The sequence below is a fragment of the Gopherus evgoodei genome, chromosome 7 (genome assembly GCF_007399415.2).
Source record: "Gopherus evgoodei ecotype Sinaloan lineage chromosome 7, rGopEvg1_v1.p, whole genome shotgun sequence".
NCBI lineage: Eukaryota > Metazoa > Chordata > Testudines > Testudinidae > Gopherus > Gopherus evgoodei.
The window spans coordinates 61,084,590-61,109,528 of record NC_044328.1 but is presented as its reverse complement, the minus strand read 5'-3'; the positions used below and the strand labels follow the sequence as shown (position 1 = coordinate 61,109,528).

At 42.7% G+C, this 24,939-nt stretch overlaps 1 protein-coding gene across 18 annotated transcripts in view; it reads left to right on the top strand.

Annotated features, from left to right (window-relative positions):
- ZMIZ1 (zinc finger MIZ-type containing 1) overlaps nucleotides 1–24,939 on the top strand; it is a 508,413-nt gene that overhangs the window by 467,815 nt on the left and 15,659 nt on the right. For 10 of the 18 annotated variants that reach the window (XM_030569259.1, XM_030569249.1, XM_030569248.1 and 7 more), the window contains 13 exons: nucleotides 719–936; nucleotides 2,684–2,882; nucleotides 3,880–4,170; nucleotides 8,441–8,623; nucleotides 10,193–10,367; nucleotides 13,043–13,229; nucleotides 17,179–17,389; nucleotides 18,645–18,750; nucleotides 20,449–20,609; nucleotides 21,686–21,753; nucleotides 22,662–22,730; nucleotides 23,395–23,642; nucleotides 24,038–24,118. In XM_030569259.1, coding sequence (XP_030425119.1) covers nucleotides 719–936; nucleotides 2,684–2,882; nucleotides 3,880–4,170; nucleotides 8,441–8,623; nucleotides 10,193–10,367; nucleotides 13,043–13,229; nucleotides 17,179–17,389; nucleotides 18,645–18,750; nucleotides 20,449–20,609; nucleotides 21,686–21,753; nucleotides 22,662–22,730; nucleotides 23,395–23,642; nucleotides 24,038–24,118 — 2,197 coding nt within the window. The remainder of the gene's footprint in view (nucleotides 1–718; nucleotides 937–2,683; nucleotides 2,883–3,879; nucleotides 4,171–8,440; nucleotides 8,624–10,192; nucleotides 10,368–13,042; nucleotides 13,230–17,178; nucleotides 17,390–18,644; nucleotides 18,751–20,448; nucleotides 20,610–21,685; nucleotides 21,754–22,661; nucleotides 22,731–23,394; nucleotides 23,643–24,037; nucleotides 24,119–24,939) is intronic. The other 8 variants (XM_030569261.1, XM_030569256.1, XM_030569253.1 and 5 more) reach the window with 7 other exon arrangements.

The window sequence follows — 24,939 nt, the reverse complement described above, 5'->3', positions numbered from 1 at the left end:
TGTAAATAGTACTGTAGCCACAGTAGCACAAGCAGCAGCACTGGAGGCACAGCTGATCTGTACCGAGTGGAAACATGCCTGAAACTAGTGCATATGTACTAAGTACGGCTCAGCTGTGCCTCCATTGCAGCTATGTTGCTATTTGTACTTGTGATAACTCGAAGAGACTTAACACAAGTACACGTTACATGGGCAGGGGAATCACAGCATCGCTCATAGTGTAGACGTAGAGGTTTGGTTTGGTCATCGGTAAAATGGAGAAACTTTATAGTAGTTGTGAGGCTTAATTAATATTTGTAAGTCATTTTGAGGTCTTACATCAAAGACATTATGTTGGAGCAAAATATATATTTTTTTAAAACAAATTGTCATCTTGGAGACCAACAAATTGTCAAATGACACGGTTGTTTCTTGTTTCTTCACTTTTTTTGGATGGATTCTCGACATGATTAAAAAATGTGATGTCTTCTGTTCCTTATTATAACTTTTCAGAAGCTTCAGTGAGAGACTAATCTAATGATAGGGATCAGAAAATGGCAAGGGAGAGCGCATAAGAAGTTAACATACCTCTGTACATATAGCATAATGAACCCTGGACTCATTTGAGTACAGAGTATATAGGTTAGTTGATTGTACTTTAATGTCTACAGCAAACTAACGTTGTTTGCAGCCATATCTCTAAAGGCTTTCTCCTTATTTTGAATATTTATCCTCATAGGTGCTGGGAAACCCAATGGCAAATGCCAATAACCCTATGAACCCAGCAGGAAACCCCATGGCTTCTGGGATGACTACCAGCAACCCTGGCATTAATTCCCCTCAGTTTGCTGGGCAGCAGCAGCAGTTTTCAGCCAAGGCAGGCTCCACACAACCTTATATGCAGCAGGGCATGTACGGGAGACCCAACTATCCCGGAAGTGGAGGCTTTGGCGGGAGGTAAGACGAGTCTGTATGGGATGGAAATTGGAAGTGAATAGTTTAGGGTGTTCTAGCTTTGCATAGCAATCTACTGGATGTGCCATAGGCTCCCTTTGGTTAAAGGGTAAGTCTACACACCAGCTGGATGGTGTGATTCCCAGCTTGGGTAGACGTACATGGGCTAGTTCTGCTCAGGCTAGTGTAATAAAGATAGCAGCATGGCTGCAGCTGCTCTGGCAAGCCACCCAACTTCCTGGGTACATACTCAGGCCAGTGGAGCCACGCTGCTATTAGCATGAGCAGGGCTAGCACATGTTTACTTGCGCTGGTAATCACACCTGCTACTTAGAAATACTCCAAGTCTTGGTGGTTATTTCCTCAGGTGTAGCTAAACTGCATACTGGGTCCATTGCTTGAAGAATTGGCTACCCAAAGAGCAGAAAATTCATCACTGTACCTGGAAATTAGGTCAATCAATTACCCCTGACAAACACCAAAAATAAAGTTTTAATTACCACAAATAGAAGACACAAACCAAGGTCCTAGGCATGATTAGCATTCAGTAGGGTTAGTATGTGAGAAGTATTGATGGTACAACTTCCATCAGTCTGTACAAAGAAATGAACTTGAATATTAGTAAGTCCTGCAGTCCTGCAAAGCTAATGGTCAGACCCCTTACAGAAGGTTTGCATCACTACAGGAATTTATAAAGCACTTCGTATGCATGAGAGGCAGGGCTTTGGTCTTAAATTTTAAGGTATGTATTTATTTTTGTGGGGTAAGTGCAATTCTTGTGAAATATGCCAAATTAATAGCCCAGGTTATCTACAAAACACAGGCAGTAAACATGCAAGCTTCCCATGCTCCTAATGCTTTTCCTGAATGCACTTCTGTGGTGACAGTGTAGCTCTGTCTCCGGTCCTAATCATTCCCTGGGTTCCTTTGTTGTTACTGCTGAAAAGGATACCAGCGTGGTACAGTGGAACAACACTATCCTGGAAATTGGGAGACCTAGCCTCTGTTTTCATCTCTGCCCCTATCTCACTACATGAATTTGTACCATTCACTTAAACTTTCTGTACAGGTCATCTGTAAAATGGGCATAATGTTGACCCACTTTTTAAAGACCTTTAAAGATTACAGGTGTGAAGTACTTTAGATTATTTATTCATTTATTTATTTTGTGGTAGTTTTGTGATTAGTACATGAAGTGAGCAGGCACAGCCAACTTGCTTCACGCAGAACTCTGAAGAGGCACCAAATGACAGCTGTCAGTCACTGTCGATCATAAATGGCCCGTCGGCCTCTTTGCTGAGACCAGACCTCAATGGGGACAGATTTACTTTTCTACTCCTGGAAAAGCTGATATATTCCACTGTTGAGGCACATAGATGGCTCATTGTGGAAGAAGCTCACAATAGATGCTATGGTCCATGCTGCCCCTAAATTTCAGATAATTACGTTTGTTTACAGCCTCTGAGTCTAGCAGCTTGGTAGAACAGAGTATTAAAAATCAGTTAGAAACTCCTGAAGTCTGGAGTTTCTAACTCCATTGAAAAGTGCTGACGTTATCTGCACTCTATGCCAGAGCAGCTCTTGTATCCTCATTTACATCGCTGCTTCTCTCTTCCTGTCAGAGTGCTTGTTTCAATAGAAACTTATACATGATATTGGAACTGTTCCAAATGACATCAGACTGAGGCCCAAAATCTAGGTCCAAAACACTAGGTCCATTTTAATATTCCTTTCTTTCTTCCCCTGGTAGTTATCCTGGTGGCCCAAATACTCCTGCGGGAATGGGGATCCCTCCACACACGAGGCCGCCTGCAGATTTCACTCAGCCGGCTGCAGCTGCTGCTGCAGCTGCAGTTGCAGCCGCAGCTGCCACAGCAACAGCTACAGCTACAGCCACTGTAGCAGCCCTTCAGGAAACCCAGAACAAGGACATGAACCAGTATGGACCGGTAAGAAAGTAGATCTTGCAAACTTGTATTCTTCTGACTTCTGCCTTTAGAGAGACGTGAGTGCCACTGTTTAGTATGTGAGCTATTCGGGTATCCGCTGTATTGTGTGTCTGTGTGCACAAGAGATCTCTTGTAGCATGTGTAAGTATGTATACTTAATGACACAGAGTGGCCAATACATCATCTTTATGAATCCCTGTTATCTGCACTAGTAATGCATTTGTACTTCAAAGAGGTCATCCCTTAGTTAAAAAAAAATTGCATGCAAAGTTTTATATCCACTTCTAATGTGATGCATTAGTACTTCCCCTCCTCCAAACTTTAGCACACAGGTAAGTGTCCTAAAGCTTTATTTTAGGGCGTTGCTGTTTCTCTAATTAATTATGTTGATCAACTCAGTTTTTCTAAATACAGTGAAAAAACACACCTCTTAAGGTATTATCTGTGAGAATAGCAATTTGAAGGAAACATTTTTGCTGACCCTAAGCTCAACACACAATTATTTCCTGTAATAACTATTAATGAAAAAGGAATGAGTGTTTGATCTGTGCAGGAGCTTTTCTCATCACTTCCGTTCTGTGTAGTGTTTCTAAACATAGGGGATAAGGGTGGGGCGCATGCAGAACCTCAGCTGGCGTAAATAAGCAAAGCTCCTTTGAAGTCAATAAAGGGGTGCTGAATTACACCAGCTGAGGATCCTGGCCCATTACCTTGGGGAAGATGACTGGTCATATCAGTGGATTTTTATTTGCTCATATTAAAGCAGTTTTTCTCTTACTAAACTATTATTTTTGTCTCTTGTTGCTTTTAGAATTCCAGTTGAATTATTATTATGCACATAAAAAAACCCTTACAGAAGGTTACGGAACATAAAAAGAAAATGCGACATAATCCCAGCCCCTGCTTACAAACATGTTCAGCTCCCCGCTCCCATTTTAAATGCATGTCGCATTTTATTCTTTTTTTTCTTTTCTTTTCTTTTTTTCTTCCGTTGAAGGTTTGTTCCTCTTTCCAGATGGGTCCGACTCAGGCTTACAACAGCCAGTTCATGAATCAACCTGGCCCTCGTGGCCCTGCTTCTATGCCAGGCAGCATGAACCCAGCGAGCATGGGAGCCGGAATGACGCCTTCCAGCATGAGCGGGCCGCCTATGGGTATGAGCCAGCCGAGGCCCCCTGGGATAAGCCCCTTCAGCACCCATGGGCAGAGGATGCCACAGCAAGCTTACCCAGGCCCACGCCCCCAGTCTCTACCTATCCAGGGCATGAAGAGACCGTACCCAGGAGAGGTGAGTATTCTAACTCCTTTATTTCTTTTGTCTTACAAACGATACCAGTTATGCTATGGATGAAATTCACTCTGTGGAGAAAACCTGTATGACACCCTGGTGAGTGTGTGTAGCAGGTCAGCTCTGTGATTAGTCCCTGCCTATGGAGCTTCAGTTCAAGCTATAGCTGCTTGTGCCTTTTAGCTCTGGAGGTCCCCAGAGTTCAGTCCCTGGTGTGTCAGCCAAGATGGCCACCACCAAGCTCACACAGTCCTGGGAAGTTCTTGAGCCCTCAGAACATCACTTTGAAGCCCTCATAATAGAGCTTAAGTTCATAGGTCTTATACAGACTCTCTGCGCAGAGATGAATTTCAACCTGAATGCTTAAAATAAATGTGTCATGGGCAGAGCATAAGCTTTATTAACTCTGGGTTTTTTATTGTTTTAAAGAAATATGGGGCAGTACCTCACATAAACACCAAAAGCGTGTAAAACTTTTAAAAATCTCATTGCTTTCCAAACCTCCTGTGGCTTGATTTTCATAGGTGCTCAAACTCAAAACTCCTGTTGAGCTCAGAATCCCTGAAAATTCCCATGTTGTCATTTAACTCATTTTCTTTTGATCTGGGGTGATGATTATCTGAATTCTTTTCCTGTCTATCCGTCTGTATCTATTTGTTTCTCCAAAATAAGCGTAGGATGTGAGCATTTCCTAAGGTGTAGTAATCAAAATCACACAGCCATTGGCTTTCTGTATGACTTCAGGCAAGTTTTATTGAAATCAGTGGGAGTTAGGCACCGAGATCGTTTTGAAAATCCCATCTTCATCTTTAGGGGCCTATATACCTTTATAAATCTAGCCCTTAGTCTATAACTGTAGATAGAATCATAACATATACTAAATTGATGCTGTGCTTTTAGTCCGTAGAGTTTACACTAGCATTTTATTGGCCAAAATATAATTGTGGCAATGTAAGTTTACAGAAAATATACACTGATATCCAACATTTAACAAATATTTATTGAGTTTCTTGCAGTTTTCCTAAATGCAATGTTTCCTGGTCTGTAAATGAATTGTGTTATTGTTGTTACCTTATACATCAAAAGTGACTTACTGCTGCAGGAGTTGCTTATCTAACAACAAGACTTTTCTACTCTGTAAATGCTATCACTCCTTTCCAATTGAGCTAACAATGCATAATGTGTGACTTCTTCAGATGATTATTTTCATCATTACATTTCATATTTCACACGTTTGTGGAAGATTGGGAGTCCCTCCTTGCTGTTTCAATTGCATGTTTTTCGTCACAAGTGAATACAAGAATGTTCTCAAGTAATACGCATTTTACAGTGCTATAAAATCATATGCTTGTTGTAAGGGTGCTGGTAAGTTTAGTAAATGCTACTTATTTATTGATTTATGAAAATTTCTTAAAGGGAATAGTTGTTATAAGTTAGCTTGCTCCAGAATTATTTTGTTTTTGTTGTAAGTAATCAGTATTCATAAATAGATTTGCCATCAGAATGGTTATATTCTTGACCTCACCCTAAAGGTGCTGAGCAATAACCATGCCCATTGACTTCCTGTTGGGTCACTGCAGGGAAAATGGGAAGGAACTTAGGCTCAGGAGTTGGGGCACTAGCCTAGGATTTCAGAGGCCTGGGTTCAGTCATCTACTCTACCACAGACTTCTTTTCTGACATTGGGCAAGTCACTTGCTTCAGTATTTCAGCCAGCGACTTATAAAGATTCCTTCCCCACGTCCCAGTGTATTCTAGTTTTGGGGAAGGTTATTTCATCCACAATGGCCACAGCTGGGGATGAGACACTGGCCAGAAAGAGCCAAGGTTCTGACGTGGTATGAAGCATGCTCTCTCTCGGGTGCTTGGCTGGCTCGTTTTTAATCACATACTCAGGGTCTAACTGATACATGAGGTCAGGAAGGAATTTTTCCCCAGGTCATATTGGCAGTGGTCTTGGAAGGCTTTAGCCTTTCTTTGCAACATAAGAACATAAGACCAGCCATATTGGGTCAGACCAGTAGTCCATCTAGCCTTGTATCCTGTCTTCTGAGAGTAGACAATGCCAGATACCTCAGAGGGAATTAACAGAACAGAGCAATTATCAAGTGATCCATCCCCTGTCGTCAAGTCCCAGCACTTGTCAGGGTTTAGGGACACCCAGAGCATGGGGTTGCATCCCTGACCATCTTGGCTAATAGCCATTCATGGACCTATCTTCCATGAACTTATCTAGTTCTTTTTTGAACCTAGTTGCTTATCTAGGTGTCCTTCACAACATCACCTAGTAACGACTTCCACAGGTTGACTGTGTGTTATGTAAGGAAATGCTTCCTTTTGTTTGTTTTAAACCTGCTGCCTATTAATTTCATTGAGTGACACTCCGCCCCCACCCCGCTTGCTCATGTGCTATGTGAAGGGGTAAACAACACTTCCTTTTTTTCTTTTGCAGTCCATACCATTAATGATTTTTTATTCTCCCCTTAGTCATCTCTTTTCCACATTGAGCAGTCCCAGTCTTTTTAATCTCTCCTCATATGGAAGCTGTTCCATATCCTTAATCATTTTTCTTAGCCCTTCTCTATACCTTTTCCATTTCTAATGCATCTTTTTGGAGGTGGGGTGTTCAGTACTATATGTAATATTCAAGTTGTGGACCTACCCTGGATTTATATAGTGGCATTATGATATTTTCTGTCTTATTATCTATCCCTTTCCAAATGGTTCCTAACATTCTGTTAGCTTTTATGACTGCTGCTGCACAGTGATCAGATGTTTTCAGGGAGCTATCCACAATGACCCCAAGATCTGTTTTTTGAGCAGTAATGGTTAATTTAGATACCATCATTTTGTATATATATACAACTCTACCCTGATATAACACTGTCCTTGGGAGCCAAAAAATCTTACCGTGTTATATGTGAAACCACGTTATATCGAACTTGCTTTGATCCGCTGGAGTGCGCGCATGCGCACACACCCTCAGAGCACTGCTTTACTGCATTATATCTGAATTTGTGTTTTATCGGGTCGCGTTATGTCGGGCTAGAGGAGTAGTTGGGATTATGTTTTCCAATATGCATTACTTTGCATTAATCAACATTGAATTTCATCAGCCATTTGTTGCCCAGTCACCCTTTGTAATTCTTCACAGTCTACTTTGGACTTAACTATCCTGAATAGTTGTATATGGTCTGCAAACTTTGCCACCTCACCATTTACCCCCTTTTCCCTATCATTTATGAATATGTTGAACGGCACTGGTCCCAGTACAGATTCCTGGGGGATCCCGTTATTTACCTCTCTCCATTCTGAAAACTGACTGTTTATTCCTACCCTTTGTTTCCTGTCTTTTAACCAGTTACTGATCAATGAGAAGACCTCCCCCTCTTATCCCATGACTGCTGAGTTTGCTTAAGAGTCTTTGATGAAGGACCTTGTCATAAGCTCTCTGAAAGTCCAAGTATACCATATCCACTGAATCACCCTCGTTCATGTGTTTGTTGGCCCCTCTCAAAGAATCCTAAAAGCATGTGGGTGTGGGTCCTTGCAAGGATTATCTGGGTATATCTCACTTAATCCTTTCCCTGCCACTGAAGTGGCCTCAGGCACTGATGCTCCTCAGCCCCTCCTATTTTCTTCCCGTGGCATATAATAGTCTATCTCCTGGGGAGTGTAATAATTGTGGTTTCATTTCAGTTGTTTGATTTAGTGTGTGTGTTGTTGGGTAGTGTGCTGTACACAGGAGGTCAGACTAGATGATCTGGTCGACCCTTCTGGCCTTAAACTCTATGGCTCTGTGACTTAATATCCCTATGCCTCAGTTCTTCAACTGCAAAACATGGAGTTAATAGCCCTTCTCTCTCTCCCGGGGTGTTGTGAACATTACACACCTGAGATGGTAAGGCCCTCAGATACTGTGGTTATGGGACCATAAAAGTACTTTAGATAGATGGATGCAAGTGCTCAGCTCCTCTGAAAATCTGTCTACTTATTTAAGTGCCTAAAGTTGGGCATCCTGGAGTGGAGATTTTCAAAGGCACAAATGGTTGGGTGCCCCAGATTGAACATTAATAAGATTTGAGCACCTTTGAATGTCCGTAAATCCCTGTCCCTCAGAGGCCTAACTCCAGGCATCCAGGTTTGAAAATGTTGGGCAAAGAGTTCATGAGACAGGGGACATCAGCCTAATTTTATTTTCATTTTAATTCTATAGTTCAAAGTTCCATTCAAAATTATCTCGTTTTGTTTCATCTCTGTTGTAAAATAGCCAAATTATGGAAACCAACAGTATGGACCAAATAGCCAGTTTCCTACCCAGCCTGGTCAGTATCCGACTCCCAACCCTCCAAGACCTCTTACATCTCCCAATTACCCTGGACAGAGGATGCCTACCCAGCAAAACACGGGGCAGTACCCTCCTCCGACAGTCAACATGGGACAGTATTACAAGGTGAGACCTTGGGTTCAGTGGCTATCTCATCCTAGTGTGAAAGTTCTTTCTTCCTTGTTAGTGGATAAAATGAGAATCCGGCAATATTATAGGATCCCCAGATAGGGCCTGATAATACGCCATTAAAGGCAATGGAAGTTATGCTATTGCCTTTAATGAGTCAGAATCAAGCCCATAGTACAGTAAGCTATGCCACATCATAACTTGGGGGCACTAAATGGTGGGCCAAAGTAAAAATGACTGCCAGTCTGAGCCTGCCTTTGAGGTTTGACATTTCTAGTTGTGGCAAAGCACAATGAAGGCACACACTGCACAGTTCTTGGATTAATTGAGAAAATTGCTTTAAGATTAGAGTAGCCAAGTCATTTCTGGTGTTGGATTCTGAGCCAGAAGAATCTTAGGGCCATTAAGATGCATATGGTTCTGGAAATAGGGTTGTTTTGTCATTGTTTGCATGGGAGGTGGGTACTGTTTGAGATGACAGCACTACTGGAAAAGAATAAGGAATCATTTCCCACAGAAGGTCACTCATTGCCTGATGTGGGATGCCTAGAAACATTGCTTTTTCTAAAGCAATTTTTACTACACTGTGGCAGCTTCTGTCCCACACTGTCAAGATGAATGCATCAAGGAGCTATATGCTCAGCCGGTGTAAATCAGTGTAGCTCCATTGCAGTGACGGAAGTTACAATGATTTATGCCAGCTGAAGATCAGTCATGAGTATTTTAAAGGTGAAGGATTCTATATACTTTTTTATCCTGTTTATTTTTGTTAGGTTTTTAAAATTTTGTTTTGTTTTATAGCCAGAGCAGTTTAAGGAACAAAATAGCCTTTTCTGGGAGTGACCCGTGGCTATGTAAAAGGGAATCTTAGTTTGGTTTGAGAAGAAAATCACAATGAAATTTGAAAGGGGAACCCTTGGTCTATCGAAATGCATTGCATGTTTTTCATGGAAATATAGATTGATGTGGTAACTGGATGAATAGATGAGCTCATGGAGAAAGGCAGTTCTCCCAACTAAGGGGCAAGGATCTGAGTTGCAATATAGATGATCTGGTCTTTGGGAGTTTGAAGATTGTGGAGACTAGAGCCTTGATGAATTGAGAACTGTGAGGAAGTTTGGTCTCAGCAGAGACAGGAATGGGTATAGTCTGTAGTGCCTTTCAACCTGTGACTGCTCAGTGACCAAAGATAAAATGCTCTCAGCCAAAGATCAAGTGCTATAATATTTACTGCTACATCAGGAGGAGAGAGGAGGAGAGTAAGAAATTAGGGCAAAAATAGGAGAGATCAAAGGTGGAAAGCCGGATAAAGGGGCAGGGAAGAATGAAAAAGTGGAGCATCTGCAGTTTCTGGGGCTTGCAACTGCTTTCCTCAAATCTAGACTACTGTATGTTTTTAAAGGGAGAAGTAAATGCAAAGAAAAAAGTATCAGTATGTTTTAAATAGTGCCAGGCCCAAGCCACAGTACCTAGATATTGATTCAGTGTTTAATAGCAATACATATGATTGTCTTTTTTTTTTTTTTTCAAAATTCAATAATAACTTGGTATTTATTTATTTTCTAGCCATCAAGGCCTGTACCTGTGACAAATTACCCTCACTCACCGGTTCCAGGAAACCCCACACCACCCATGACTCCAGGGAGCAGTATTCCACCATACCTGTCACCTAACCAGGATGTCAAACCACCATTCCCACCTGACATTAAGCCAAATATCAATGCTTTACCACCACCTCCAAGTGAGTAGCAAATGGAGCGGCCCCTCAGCCTTTTACTGTCTCTCCTTCCTCTGCCATGCATATCACGCAACCCAGAAGTAATGCTTTAAAAAATAGCATCTTGATTGCTATTTTTTGACATGGAGAGAAATGTTGATTGCCATTTGATGTATGTCGTTGACCAACCACATTATGCAAGCTACTCCGAGAGGAAGGAAACAGGAAAGAAGAATATTTGTTTCCAAACGAAGTACTGGAAAATGCCAAATGGAAAACTCTCTCTAAAGTTAAACTTTTAAGGACATTTCCCCTTAAATATTCCTGTAGTTGATTTATCAGAATGAAACTCTTAATTTTCAGCTGTTTCATGTTGTTGGGTTTGTTTATTGCATAGAATCTCCATCAATGGTAATGTGGTGTGTTTTGGTCAAGGGCAAAGCTATTGAATACTGCTAAAGAATAGCTTAAAGGGTGAATATTTATAATGATACTCCTATTATGTGCATGCAGATCCCTTAAAAATATTCAATAGCATGCCAAATAATAATGTATACAGTAACTCCTTACTTTAAGTCATCCCAGTTAATGTTGTTTCCTTACGTTGCTGATCAATTAGGGAACATACTCATTTAAAGTTGTGCAATGCTCCATTCTTACTTTGTTTGGCTGCCTGCTTTCTCCGCAGCTGACAGCTTCCCTGCGCTCCCCCCTTCCCACCGCGCCTCCTGCCCACCAGCAGACCCCACGGATCAGCACCTGTCCCGTCCCTCCTCCCCCGCCCATGGCAGTCAGCTGGCTTGTGGCGTTTTAGGGGCAGGAGGGAGGAGCGAGGACTCGTCTCGCAGGCTCCCCATCCCTCCCCTGCCTCTCGAACGCTGCAAGCCAGCTGATTACCCTGGGCAGGAGGGAGGGGGAGCCTGCGTGCCAAGTTCTCGCTCCTCCTCCCGCCCTCCTGCCCCCTAAACACCGCAAGCCAGCTGATTGCCCCAGGCAGGAGGGAGTGGGGAGGAGCGAGGACTCAGCGTCCAGGCTCCCCCTTCCTTCCCTGCCTCCTGCCAGCAGCAGTCAGCTTGCTTGCAGTGTTTAGAAGGGAGGGGAGGAAGGGGGAGGAACAAGGATGCAGCGTGGGAAGTAAAGGAGGAGGAGGTGGGAGGGAGAAGAGGCAGGTCAAGGATGGGGGCTTGGGAGAAGGAGGGAAGTGGGCGGGATGAGGGTTGAGTCCCCCCTCTTCCCCTCCGTGCTTGCAGAATAGGGGAAGCTGCTGCTGCTGTGCAGTGTGCTTCCTCTATCCTACAGCACCTTCAGCCTCCTTGCCTGCCTCATCTCCAGTGTCAGTGGGCTGTGCCTGTGTAGGGTAAGGCAGGGGCACCTCCCAACTGTACTGTATGTAGAATATGTTTGTAAACACACAGCACGTACACACTACTCCCCCCACCCTCCAGCGTAGTATTAAATTGCTTGGTTAAAAATTATTTAAAACTTATACCTGTATTAAATTGCTTGTTTAAAATGTATATAATGCCTTTTGTCTGGCAAAAAAAAAATCCCTGGAACGTAACCCCTCCCTCCCCATTTACATTAAATCTTATGGGGAAATTGTATTCGCTTAACATCGTTTCACTTAAAGTTGCATTTTTCAGGAACATAACTACAACAGTAAGTGAGGAATTACTGTACTCCTTTCAAAGCCACTCAACCTCACAGCTATGTTTGGCTGAGAGTGAGTCAGGAATAACACCATCTCAGTGGATGTATACTCATACAATTTGTCTAGGGTCTAAAAGTCACTAAAGAATAATCAAAATTTAGGCACTGGAAGAAGCAATATGTTCTCTATAGAAAGACCTCTGTTGTATTAGCTCTTTACAACCAGCATTTTGGGGTTCATGGGGAGCTGAAAGATTAAGGTTATTGGTACTGTTTTAGCTTCAGCAGCCTCAGAGAGAGGAGAGTATTTTAGGTAAGAGTTGAACAGCAGCTTCTGCTTCTGATGCGTAAAGAAGAAACACAATCTTAAATCCAGTAATTACAATGGACAGTGGTAACCTTTTAATACTCCAGGTCTTCCTGCTTCAGAATCACTTCAAACAAACCTGTTTTTTCAGCCAGAACATACCTGCTGAAAATAGTTGGCCATCATAAATTGTGCATAACAAGCAGCAAAGCTCTTCATGATGAGAGACTGAATGGCTTGTGGAACTAGTAATAGAATACCAGAGCCTTCCATCTGTAGATGACCATTAGAACCAAGAGTCGTTACCATCTACTGGCACACTTAAAATGAATTTGGTAATCTCAATTCCAATTTCTAGGGAGAAAATAGCCACATCACAGAAAAACAAATAGCAACGCACCACCACAACTGGCATTAATTGGCAGGCTCAGCAGAGTGATTGAATGGTAACTGAACTAATCTCTCACAATGAAAAATGGTCCCCTCACATCAGGTGGAAGGCATGACTGTAGTGAGAGACACTTTTGCTGCTCCTTTCATAAACCTTCTCTGTGGATATAAGTAGAAGACATCAGTCCCCAGAGCTGTCAGTCTGCGCCCTATCACCTGCGCAAAATCCACTTATACAATTATTTGTCATGTCATTTTCTATATGTGACTCTACTAGGTTAACCCCAGCAATAGATCACTGTATCATTTGTCATTATTCTGTATAAATATACACATTGTTATTGCACTGCAGATGCTAAAGGGAAAGTTCACACTTTCTCTCCCTCTTCGATCCCAGCCAACCACAACGATGAGCTGCGTCTGACATTCCCTGTGAGAGATGGGGTGGTGTTGGAGCCCTTTCGGCTGGAGCACAACCTGGCGGTCAGTAACCATGTCTTTCATCTGCGGCCAACTGTCCATCAGACGCTGATGTGGAGGTAGGTTTGAGCAGTGTTGTGAGGCAATCTTGCATGGCTGAAAGCAAAATGGTGGGGCAGATGAACTTTGTTTGAGTCAGTCATGGATTTCAAGATAAGTAAATATGGTCTGGATAGAAAAAAATCCCTTTAGCTCATATATATGTGAACAACCCTCAACTTCCAGAGAGTAAAGTGCAATAATATACTTCCTCATTCAGTTCCCAACCCTTTGGCTGGTGCTAAGTTATATGCCATCCTTCCAAGCAAACCTGATGGAATCAATGGGAATGGGGCAAAGGGCAATGTCTGTAAAATAATCATTTAAATGTATCTTTTGATTTGTTTCTGCTCTTTCTGGTAAAAGTGCTAGGAGCATGCGTAGCTGAGACCAGCATGCAAGGATCATTCATGAATATTTCTGAACAAGGCATACTCCTTGCATCATCCAGAGGTGATCTGGTGTTACTGTGTCGGTAGTTGGCCTGAACAATCTGTGATAAGCTTTCTCGCAGTACCTTGGCAAGGTTGCTTCTATTTTCAGCTGGAACTCAGAGGTGCAAAGATATCTGAAAATAAAAACAGTAGGCAAATTAAGGACCTGATTCAGAGAGATGGTAAATTCAGTGGCAGTTATAGGTGCTAAGCCCCTCTCAGGATAAGGCCCAAATTTCAGAACGAAGGTTGGTTTTAGAGAGCTGTTCTAACTTACCCAGAACAGAAATGAGCCAAGCGACTGAAGTGCAGCTTTCCCCACGCAACATAGCTCTTTCACCTACAGTAAATATTACTTTTCATCAGACACACAGAGAGCGAATAGTCCCTCCGGATTATATTTTGCAGCTCTGTAATTCAAACTTGCATAAAATGATTCCAGATTCTGTACTGGCTTTGATATATGGACAAGGAGTGAAATGGCATTAAATCAAATCAAAATCAAAGCCTTGATTTGTTTTCATTTCCAAATACTGTAGGATGGACTTGTTTTGAATCTGTGCTTGTGTGCCTTGGAGAATTTAGTTTTGTCATTATCTTGTCTTATTGTATGGAACTTTCCTTTGTAATACATGAAACAGCTGAGCAAATGAAACCTCTTCTCGTCAACACCCTTTCCAGTGTGCCCAAAATTCCCCTTCTTCCAGTTTCTCTAGGAAGTCATCCTTCAAGCCTGGGCTAGGTGGATCATTGGATTAATAATGTTATGACCTCAAGATTTTCCATACTGGGACCCATTGCAATCACCCACCCATTTTGTAATGTGGGAAGGGTGGGTGGTTGTAACCGCCTGGGCATCATGACTCCTGGTTGAGATTTGACCTAGAATATAGATACTTATTTGCCTGCATGATGTTGGTAGTCTCAAGCCTAGGAATTAGAAATGTGAGAGATTTAAAATAGGCTACATCCAATAATTAATTCCCAACTTTGAGGTCAGTTATTGCCTACTTGCATTTCATTATCCTGGAGTACTCACAACAAGAGGGAGTTTTGGCAGTTATTTGCTGGTTCTTATTAATAAGTAATCACTGGGGATTGTGCAGGCTAGTTCTGTAGATTTATAGAGCTGCACTGAGCCATGAGTCTGTCTCTTAATACCTGTTCTTTTAAAAAAAAAAAAAAAAAAAAAAAAAACTACTTTAGCACACTGACTTGGACTTGTATTTAAATTCCTTTTAATGAAGACTCATCAGTAATTTGTGCTCAGGTTTTCCACCTTGAAAAACTTATTATGGGAGGCCAGGGGCAGCCTGAACACGCAGAAAACTGAGTCTTGTGTCTGTCATCCTTATCTCGTTCATTTTTCTCTGCTTGATCACACAGTTACACCCACGTGGAAAATGCCCAGACTGTGTCTCTAACCCTGTCAGCTGTGTGTGGAGCATCAGTTGTGTTAGCATTTGTTGTACAATAGCTCAGCTAAAAGAGAATAGATATTAGATTGCATTAAGAGATTTTGCACGTTGAAATAATAATGAAGTAATATGAAGTTCACCTTGGACTGCATGGATTCCAGTGCATGTATTAGTCACGTAAATTCTAGACCAAACCTTTAAATTTGAATAGAGAATGATGGAATGGGGCCAGTTGTGAAGGTTTTTATGCTAGGTAAAATATTGAGTAAAATATCCCTCTGATAGTCACACAGCTGATGGTGACACAAATATTCTTCTCTCTACTGGGAACTCCATGCTCTTACAAAGGAAAAAAATGGAGAGAAAGTCAACCAGGAGAATTTTGCCTTAAAAATGGATCAGTCTTTGCTCACCACAGTTTATGTATTATCTATCATTGTGGGGCAGCCTAGCTAGAACACAAGATTCTCCACATTTCTATTCCTCCCTATGTCACCCTGGACAAACTTTTAAGAGGGGTCAGGGAGGCAGTTTTGTCCTTTACAGCTTCTGCGTAATGTATAAAGACTTTCCCTGTTTTTTTTAATCTACTTGATTTTAGGTTAGAGATATCGAGTCCCCCGCTTCCCTCATTTTATTTTTTGTGCTAACTAGATTTCTGTAGGCCCTGAATAGCGATGTCACTTGAGATGCTTTCCTTCCCCAAAAATAGAGATTGTGATTCTAACCTAAATTTCTGGAATTTCTGAGCATGACCACGCCACCAGTATAGGACATAAACGTGACCTTTACAAGGAAAAAACTGAGTATAAATTATCTGAGCCTTCAGTAAAAGCAGTCTAACACAAGGCTGCCCATTGCTTTTTTTAAAAAATTATCAGATACTAAGAAACAGTCTGAGCACAGGGCCTCCATTCTTAGACTCTAACAAGTTGCATTTTCTTCCCACCTGTTGGGGGTTGAGGAGAGAGCAAGTTGCATCTCAGATTATGGTCTCGTATGACATCACTATTCATGTCCTTCAAAGGTCTTACAGGAGAGTCTAGCAAAGAGAAGGAAATTATCACCTGATGTTTCTTATGTAAAAGATGGTCAGCAATGGACTTTGTGGCCGTCTTTGTTCATAATAAATTAACAGTGAAGGACAAAACTCCAAAATTTCAGTTTAACTTTCCAGTCCCTCTTTAACCTCTCTGTACTTCAGTTTACTCATTTGTAAAATGAGGCTAATACTGACGTGATGGGGTGAAAGTGCGCTACTATCTACTGAGGCCTGGTCTACACCTCAGATTTAGGTTAACCTAGATACATCACTCAGGGCTGGGAAAAAAATTGTGCTTTGTGTGACATGGTTAGGTCGACATGACCCCCACAGTAGATGCAACTAGGTTGATGAAAAATCAGAGAGATGGATTACAAAAATAATTCCATCAATGTGGGACTTGTCTACACTGTGACACTATTGCAGAAGTGTAGTTGTGTCCCTGTAGTGGCTGAAATATCCTGTTACTCAAGGGTTAACTTCAGCTCAGTTTGGTATTATCTGTCATTGTGATAAATCAAGAATAGTTGCTTTGGAGATAGAGTGGACATATGTTTTTAGGTTGGTAGGCAGGGATTCTGCTACTGAGATGATCCCCAGGCTGGGTGAGTTCTCCTTACTCTCTGAATGTGTTACTTGCTATATTTTCTTGTTATAAACACTAACACTTGAAGAAAGACCTACCTGACTGCAACTTTTTCCTTTCCGCTGAGTCATTCCACCGACTTACAACCCACCTTTGTAAAGCACTTTGAGATCTCCACATGAAAAGTCATGTAGAAGCGTAAAGTATCATTATTATTATTATTATTATTATTATTATTATTATTATTATTCTCTCAAATTTCAGATGCCTGAGTCATACTATGTTGTTTCTGTTAATGGCTTTTATGGGGAGGATATGTGTTATGCATTTATTATTTGTGAGGCATTTCCAGAAAAAAAAAAATCAAAGTTGAGCAAAGCAGAGTTAAAGTGAAGGGGGTGGGATGGCATAGAATTTCTAACATCCCAAAAAAATTCCTTTAGTCATATGAAAACAGAGTTTAAGCCAGGTTTGTGCCTTGCGGTACAGGTCTGACTTGGAGCTGCAGTTCAAGTGCTACCACCACGAAGACAGACAAATGAACACAAACTGGCCGGCATCAGTCCAGGTCAGCGTTAATGCAACCCCTCTTACCATTGAACGTGGCGACAACAAGACATCTCATAAACCTCTGCACCTAAAGCACGTCTGTCAGCCGGGAAGAAACACAATTCAAATTACAGTAACAGCATGTTGTTGTGTAAGTACATGGGGCTTGCTGCTGCCGCTGACTCTAAAGGTCTGCGGCACAGGAAGGAACTGTCTGGAAATGTTCACTTAGGCCAGCAGTTCTTACCTCTCTCACTTTTACTTTTTTTTTAATTTTTCATTGTTGGGGGAAGGGAGGTGTCACTGATTTTAGTGTGGGTGACAGGACAGGGCCAAAGAGAGAGTGCTAAAGATCATGTCGTATTTTAACCATGTCATAATTTGCTGGAGAACTGGGGCCGTATGGGCAGAGCAGTTACCTTGCCAACATGTCGAGAAAGACCCACCTCTGAAGGGGAAAATGCATCAGATCTCTCTGCCCATTCAATACTTGCCTGTCTAACAGTTCTGATAGCAAGGCAGGTAATGTGACGTTGGATGGTTTTCTTGCTGTGGACACTTGTCCACTGGGAATTGGACTAAGGCTAAAATCTTACTTCACACAGAGCATCAAAGTGCCATTTCTTTGCCACCGTGACTCTGGGCTGGGTTTATACCAGTGAGGTAAAGGTGAAAGGCTCATATCTCGTTACTCAATCCACTGAGCCATGCAACTTGCCTCCCACTGCTAGCTCTCAATTACAATTAACATAGATTGTACTTTTAATGGAGAGGGGCTGCACACTTCATAGTCTGGGCTTTCTGCCATTTCGTTGCCATTGGCAAGGACAGAGAGTCTGGGGACAGCTTTCCCAGGGTCAGAGTCTGAGACAATTTGAAGAGAGACCTCAAGCTTATGCCCACTGTTTTACTACTTCTTCCTTGCACAATCTCACATTCCTTGTCTTGTGCCCCACAGTGCAGTGGTGGATCACTTATCTGATGGCTAGGAGGAGAGGTCATCTCAGCAACCTTCCTAGCTATTATGAGTGCAGGGCAAGTGGGCAATAGGGCAGGGGTAGAAAATCCAGAGGTCACTGTGACAAACCCCATAAATAACAGATTATCGCATCACATTTTTGACTTTCAAGGGGAAAATGATGCAGCGAATGTTACCTTTTCTTAACAGCAACGTAACCAGGTGATAGGTGTTATGCAATCCTAGACTGCAACTTCAGACTGTCCTTAAAGGGAGTGTGTTAACTCAGATGAGCAAAGTCCACTGTAGCGTGTGTTTGCAGGGTTCTCTTGGAGTCAGTGCAGAGCTGCATATGTGCCATTCAAGGGCAGAACTCTGCGCCATCCAGTGGTGTATAACATCGTAACATGCGTGGTTCTGTTAGTAACTCGGTGATTTTTTTTTTCAGTCACACTTGTTCGTGCTGCAGTTAGTGCACCGGCCATCAGTTCGTTCTGTGCTTCAAGGCTTGCTAAAGAAACGTCTTCTCCCAGCGGAACATTGTATCACTAAGAGTGAGTTTTGTGTGTGAGAGAGAGAATGTATTAGAGAGGAGGTGGATGAGGGATTATCTTTTATTGTACCAGCTTCTGTTGGTGAGAGAGACAAGCTTTCGATCTACACAGAGCTCCTCTTCAGCTACAAAAAATGTAACCCCCTCCTGTCCACCATGCCAGGGTGGGGTTGTTCAAGGCAGGATAAGTCTGCTTTCTGACTTTTTACACAGCTTTGGGTGCCAGTGTGTATTCAGCTCAGACCAGACCCACTCAGACAAGCACCAGGAACAAAGTTGTGTTCTGTAAGATTACAATCCAGCAGCTTCCTGTCTCCTTGCCGCATGCTCCCAGCTTCAGGAGAGCTCTGTGTAAGCTCGAATCCTCGTCTCTCTCACCAACAGAAGTTGGTCCAATAAAGGATATTATCTCACCACCTTGTCTTTCTAATATCCTGGGATCTACCTGGCTACAACAACACTGCAAACAATGACTGTATTAATTATATTTATCAAGATTATCCAGAGTGCCTTATAATCAGTTATAATATTTTATTCACCTATTGAAATTTTTAATAACCAGGTCTGGGCTTGCCAGAGCATCATGCTTTTGGGCTACCTATTTGGCATGCTCTGATTCTGGAGTGAGAAACAGGGCAGAGCAACCAGCAATGTCAGCTTTACACAACCAAGAACTGTCAGGCTGGGGGAATCCATAGCCATGTGAGATTTTCATCACTCAGACATCCTTCCAAGCTGGGGGAATCCCTGGCTGTCCATTCAGGGCTGCTTTCATCCCCTTTGCAACACAGATTGGACAAACTGGGGCTGAGCGCCCAGCCCTATAACTTTTCAGTATGTAATGATTTCTCTAAATTTGATTTTTATCATACCTGTGCTCCTACTGAGTTGTGCACACAATACTTGGCTTAAGTTTATAGGATTCTATGCCATCTCATGAGAGCCGTTTATCAGGTATGGGGAAGGCGCTATTTGCACAGCCAGACTTCAAGCAGCTACATTAAAAACCATAGCACATGTGTGGTTTCTTTCACATCAGGGCCAGTGCAACCCATTAGGCAACCTAGGCGGTTGCCTCCGGCACTAGCATTTGGGGGGCGGCATTTCGGGTCCTTCGGCAGCGACTGCAGTGGCCGGATCTTCTGCCACCCTGGTCATCAGCAGCTTTTAGGTGGAGGGAGCTGGGACAGGGGTGCTCGGGGAGGGCCGCCTGCAGCAAGAGGTGGGGGGGTGCGACACGCAGGGGAACTCCCTGCCCCAGCCCACCTCTGCTCCGCCTCCTCCCTGAGCATGCCACCCCGTTCTGCTTCTTTCCCTCCCAGGCTCGAGGCGCCAAACAGCTGATTGGCGCCGCAAGCCTGGGAGGTGGGAGAAGTGGAGCGCAATGATGTGCTCGGGGAGGAGGAGGAGCAGAGATGAGCTGGGGCGGGGAGCTGCTGCACAGCTCCCCGGGCTGGGGGAAGCCACTGCTAGGGGGTGGGGGAGCACCACAGGGCAGAGTGGGGGAGCTGCTGCAGGGGAGGGTGCCTCAGGGCGAGGGGGTGGGGAGCTGCTGTGGTGGGGGCGCCTTAGGGAGGAGGGGGGCGGAGACCTGCCACAGGGCTTGTGGGGGGGAGGTGCAAGGTGGAAGTTTCGCCTAGGGTGCGAAACATCCTTGCACCCACCCTGTTTCACATACATATACCGTCTTCCTAAACAGTCAAGAGGAACTTCAGCAGCGTGGCAGCCTCCTCTGGCAACGCAACACTAAATGGTGAGGATGGAGTGGAGCAGACAGCTATTAAAGTGTCTCTGAAATGTCCAATCACATTCCGGCGAATCCAGCTCCCAGCGAGAGGCCATGATTGCAAGCATGTACAAGTGAGTACATTTTGGTGTCCTGATATTTTTCCCTATGCTGTGCATTACAATGTCTTTTGAGTGTTTTTTTGTGGGTAGGAGATATGATGAATTTCTCTGTTTATCATATGGATTTTGTGGTTCGAGATCATATTTTACATTTGTCTAATTTCAACCAAAGGGTGTGACTGTTTTTTAAATAAATACTAAGTTCAGTTGATGATGAAAGCTTTAATTCCTCCTATCCTATTGCGAAATCATATGGAGTGTGATGAATGAAATAAGCAATGTCACATAATATTTCAATTGTAATAGTGAATAATACCATCACTGGCCAGATCCTCAGGTTGCTACTGAGACTCCAGTCCTGAAACACTTACACACATCAGTAATCCCGTTGAACTCAGTGGAACTACTCATGTATGTGTTTGTAGGAACAGCGCCTGAGTCCTTATGTAGGCAAACAGGCGAGCTGCTCCTGACTTCATTGACAGAGTAAAGACTTAAGTAAGAACATGAACTAAAAAAGTAAGGCCTTCCAGATTTGGCCCAAAATGCTTTGTGTCCAGTCTCTGGTGGCTTGGCTCACCTTTATTTCCAGGCATTTGAAAATGGGCTGAGGAATTATTGGAGAGATCAGTTGGGGATTGAGTTTTTAAGCTACCCAGTTTTATTGGTTGTGGGTCCTCTTGAATTGTACCGCTGCACTCAAGGAATTATTTGTGATGTATTTTTAAGCCATATCAAGGGTACCTAGAGCATATGGTCAGCACTTGTCTTTAGCATTTTGTAAATGTAAATAAACAAACATAATGCATCTGCTTGTTTTGAACAATTCCTCTTACCAATCACTATCCAAGAAAATGTTCTCCCTTCTTTCTCTTCATTTTTTTACCAAGGGGGGAAATCTTGGAAAGTCTCATGTGCCTTTATACAGCAGGGGAAAGGATATTTCCCGTAAGCCACCTTCTTACTTCTGTAGATTTATATCTCAGTGCTTGCAGTCTTGTTTCTCCACTGTCTACAGTTTTATTTTTGCTCAGTTGGCTCAGCTAATATGATCTCTTTGCGTGTGTGTCTGTCTGTCTGACTTGCAGTGCTTTGATCTGGAATCTTACTTGCAACTGAACTGTGAACGAGGAACTTGGAGGTGTCCTGTATGCAAGTAAGTGAAACATTATATCCAATGCAAGTTGCATAGAATTTGTCCCAAGTTATCTTCCGAAACAAAAAATAAGAGGCAATAGGAGAGAGATGTTGAAAAGAATGGAGAAGACCACTAAGAATGTTTGGTTTATCTTGTTCTATGTTATCAGAATGTGGGGACACTCCATGTCTATGATATTTAAAAGGTGACAAAATTAAAATGAATGAAAGAAAATACTTTCCCCTGCAATTCATAACCTGTGGATCACTGATTCGGGATATTAATGAGACAAGGAGTTGTGCAGAATTAAAAAGAGGTTTGAGCCTTTATATTGATAAGATTGATACCTACCGAGTTATTGCAGCTAGGATAATAGTTACTAAGGCTGTTATTCCTTATGCATCACAGCATGAACTCCAGGAAAATTCAAGAAGAAACCCTCTACCAAGCAGCAGTGGCATTGGACAATTGAATTGTGGGTTCATTGCCTTCCTCTGGATCATCAAGCATAAGCCACAATCAGAGACAAGATACCAGCGTAGAAGGACTTCTGGTCTATTCTGAGATTGCATTTCTGTTCTATGTTGTAATTCACAAATGACTGAACTTCAGATGAGCAGATATTAAAGTGGTCACATTCAGTACACCCACTGGGGAAATATAGGCAAGGTCAAGTTTTAGAGGTAGGAATCAATCTACTGTAGAGTGAGGGAGGAAATCTACACTGAGCTTGAAACAGTAAATGCACTGCTCCTTATAATGTTTTAACCTGGGGATAGGCTAGTCGCAAAATCCAAGATCCTGAAGAAAGTGTGTGGCACATCCAGGAACTGAACAGATCCCATTCTGGTGACTTACCCCCAAACCATCCTTCCTCTCTCTATACATACTTGCAACTATTACAATTTAGGCTTCTTCCTTTCTAGTAAAACTGCTCTACTGGAGGGCTTGGAGGTTGACCAGTATATGTGGGGTATTCTGAATGCTATACAAAAGTAAGTGAACTCTCTTTATTTCCAGTTTTGGTTCTGACCAGCTGCATCAGTTCTCTGCTTGGGTTAAAAAGATTTTCCCCAGAATGATTAGGGCTCTTTAAAGGTATTAGATCTGTAAGTTGCAAGGGGGAGACTGAATAGCTTGGGTTACTGAGTATGAAGCTTGTCACCTGTTCAATTGCAGGGCAGGTTACTAGTAAGTGAAATTCATTATAAATCTGATGGCTCTTTGGTAGCTTAGGTGAAGTGACTTGGTCTCAGTCTGGTTGCTAATGGACCTGGCTCCTAATTGGCACTCTTGATGGCAGACTCATCAGACAGGCAAAGGATGGAATGGGGAATGAACTATTTTCTCGCTCCTAGAAGCGACCCATCTAACTCAGGTTGGTGGCACTTCAGGCAGGACCATACAGAGATGTTTGCACTGCTGCAGTCCTACTGTACCCACTTGTGGACAATGGGAGGAGTTCATTTTTCAAGGCTCTGAAACGATCACCTTTTAAGAGTGCTGCCTACACACTCTTTGCAAAGGAAACACTTTGAGATTGTATTGTCTTTCGGGCAAATGGAATCACAAGTTACAATGCAGCTTTTTGTGGGACGTTCAAGAGAACTGATAGCAAAGCAAGAGCCAATGATACTGTAAGTTGTTTCTGTCTTACAGCTCTGAATTTGAAGAAGTTACAATCGACCCAACGTGCAGTTGGAGGCCAGTCCCTATAAAGTCAGATATTCACATCAAAGATGATCCAGATGGCATTCCTTCCAAGAGATTTAAAACCATGAGTCCCAGCCAGATGATCATGCCAAATGTGATGGAGATGATTGCAGCTTTGGGTCCCGGCCCGTCACCTTACCCATCCCTTCCACCTCCACCAGGGGCCAATAACTCCACTGAGTATGGTAACCAAGGTTGGTTTTATTGTTTCAAGAGCATAGAAAACATATCCCAAAAATTGAGCGATTCAGTCAGTTTTTGTGATCCACATGTGTAGCAATGTAATCTATGAATGCCCTTGCATGGAAGACTGTTTGAGCAAGTAAGAAAATATACAGCTACTGATATGAAACACTAACGTAGCCCTTTCACTTTAGAATTTATTTAGGCAAAAATCTGTAATGAAGTAAATCAATTATTCTTACCCATTTTATGATAAAGCACCTCTATTCCCCCTCCAATGGATGAGCAGCGGCTGCTCCCATGTCTGCTTTTGTCATGCCCCAACACAGTTCCCTTCATCTTGCTTTCTGTCCATTTCCTCCATCCGTCCCTTTGGTGACTTCCTTTCCCTGTTCCCGCTCTACAGAAGGCCACATACTGCTGAGGGTGATAACCATGGAGAGGCTTGGGCCAGTGGGCTGCCGTCTGAGCCTGCAGTCCTGTACATGTAAGCTTCTCCATTGGCCAGCTTCATTAAGGGCCACTGTGGGTGTAGGGACAGAAGGTGGGCAACTTTTAAAGAACCATACACCACTTTGCTGAGAAGCACAGGAGTGTTTTTGCATTAGGAAGTCAGATTTAGAGTCATGCAAATTTCTCTACCACCTCCTGCCCCAATATTGGGAAACACTTGACTAAATGCAGGCGGTGGAGGTATCTGTTCAAGGACCTGGTATATTGAGAATGACTAGATTATACAGGCAGGTTGTCGCTCAAATTCTCATGATATTGTTGTAAAACTAGAGACAATTATCTTTGCAGTGGTATGATATGACTCTTAGTACAACTCTCAATAGTTTCAGAAAATGTCATTACGAGACAATAGATGTGCTTCTTGCAGGCATTTTGGAGAGAAAATATATATTGAATGATCAAGTAGGTGAACAAACACTATAACAATATCATGGGTACTCCATCACGAAGTGTGTTTCACTCAGTCAATAGGGAGGAAGCGTAGTTGGAGCATGAGACCAGGAGTCACTTAATTTGGGCTTTGCTCCCTGCTCTTCCCACTGACTGTGACACCTGGGGCAAATGACCTCTTTTCCTCTCATTACGCATAGCCGGGCAGTGAGACTGATGAAAGGCACTGTAGAAGGACAAAGTAGTAGTAATAGTACCACTTCGATGTTCGTAGCTTAGTTTTATTTATTTATGGCAATATTTTCCAGTATAGCAGTAAACACACTGCAGTATGTCAATAATATGAGACCTCGTTCCAGCTCCCTGCTACTAAATCTTTCCTGAGAAGTGGGGTGAGACCAGCTA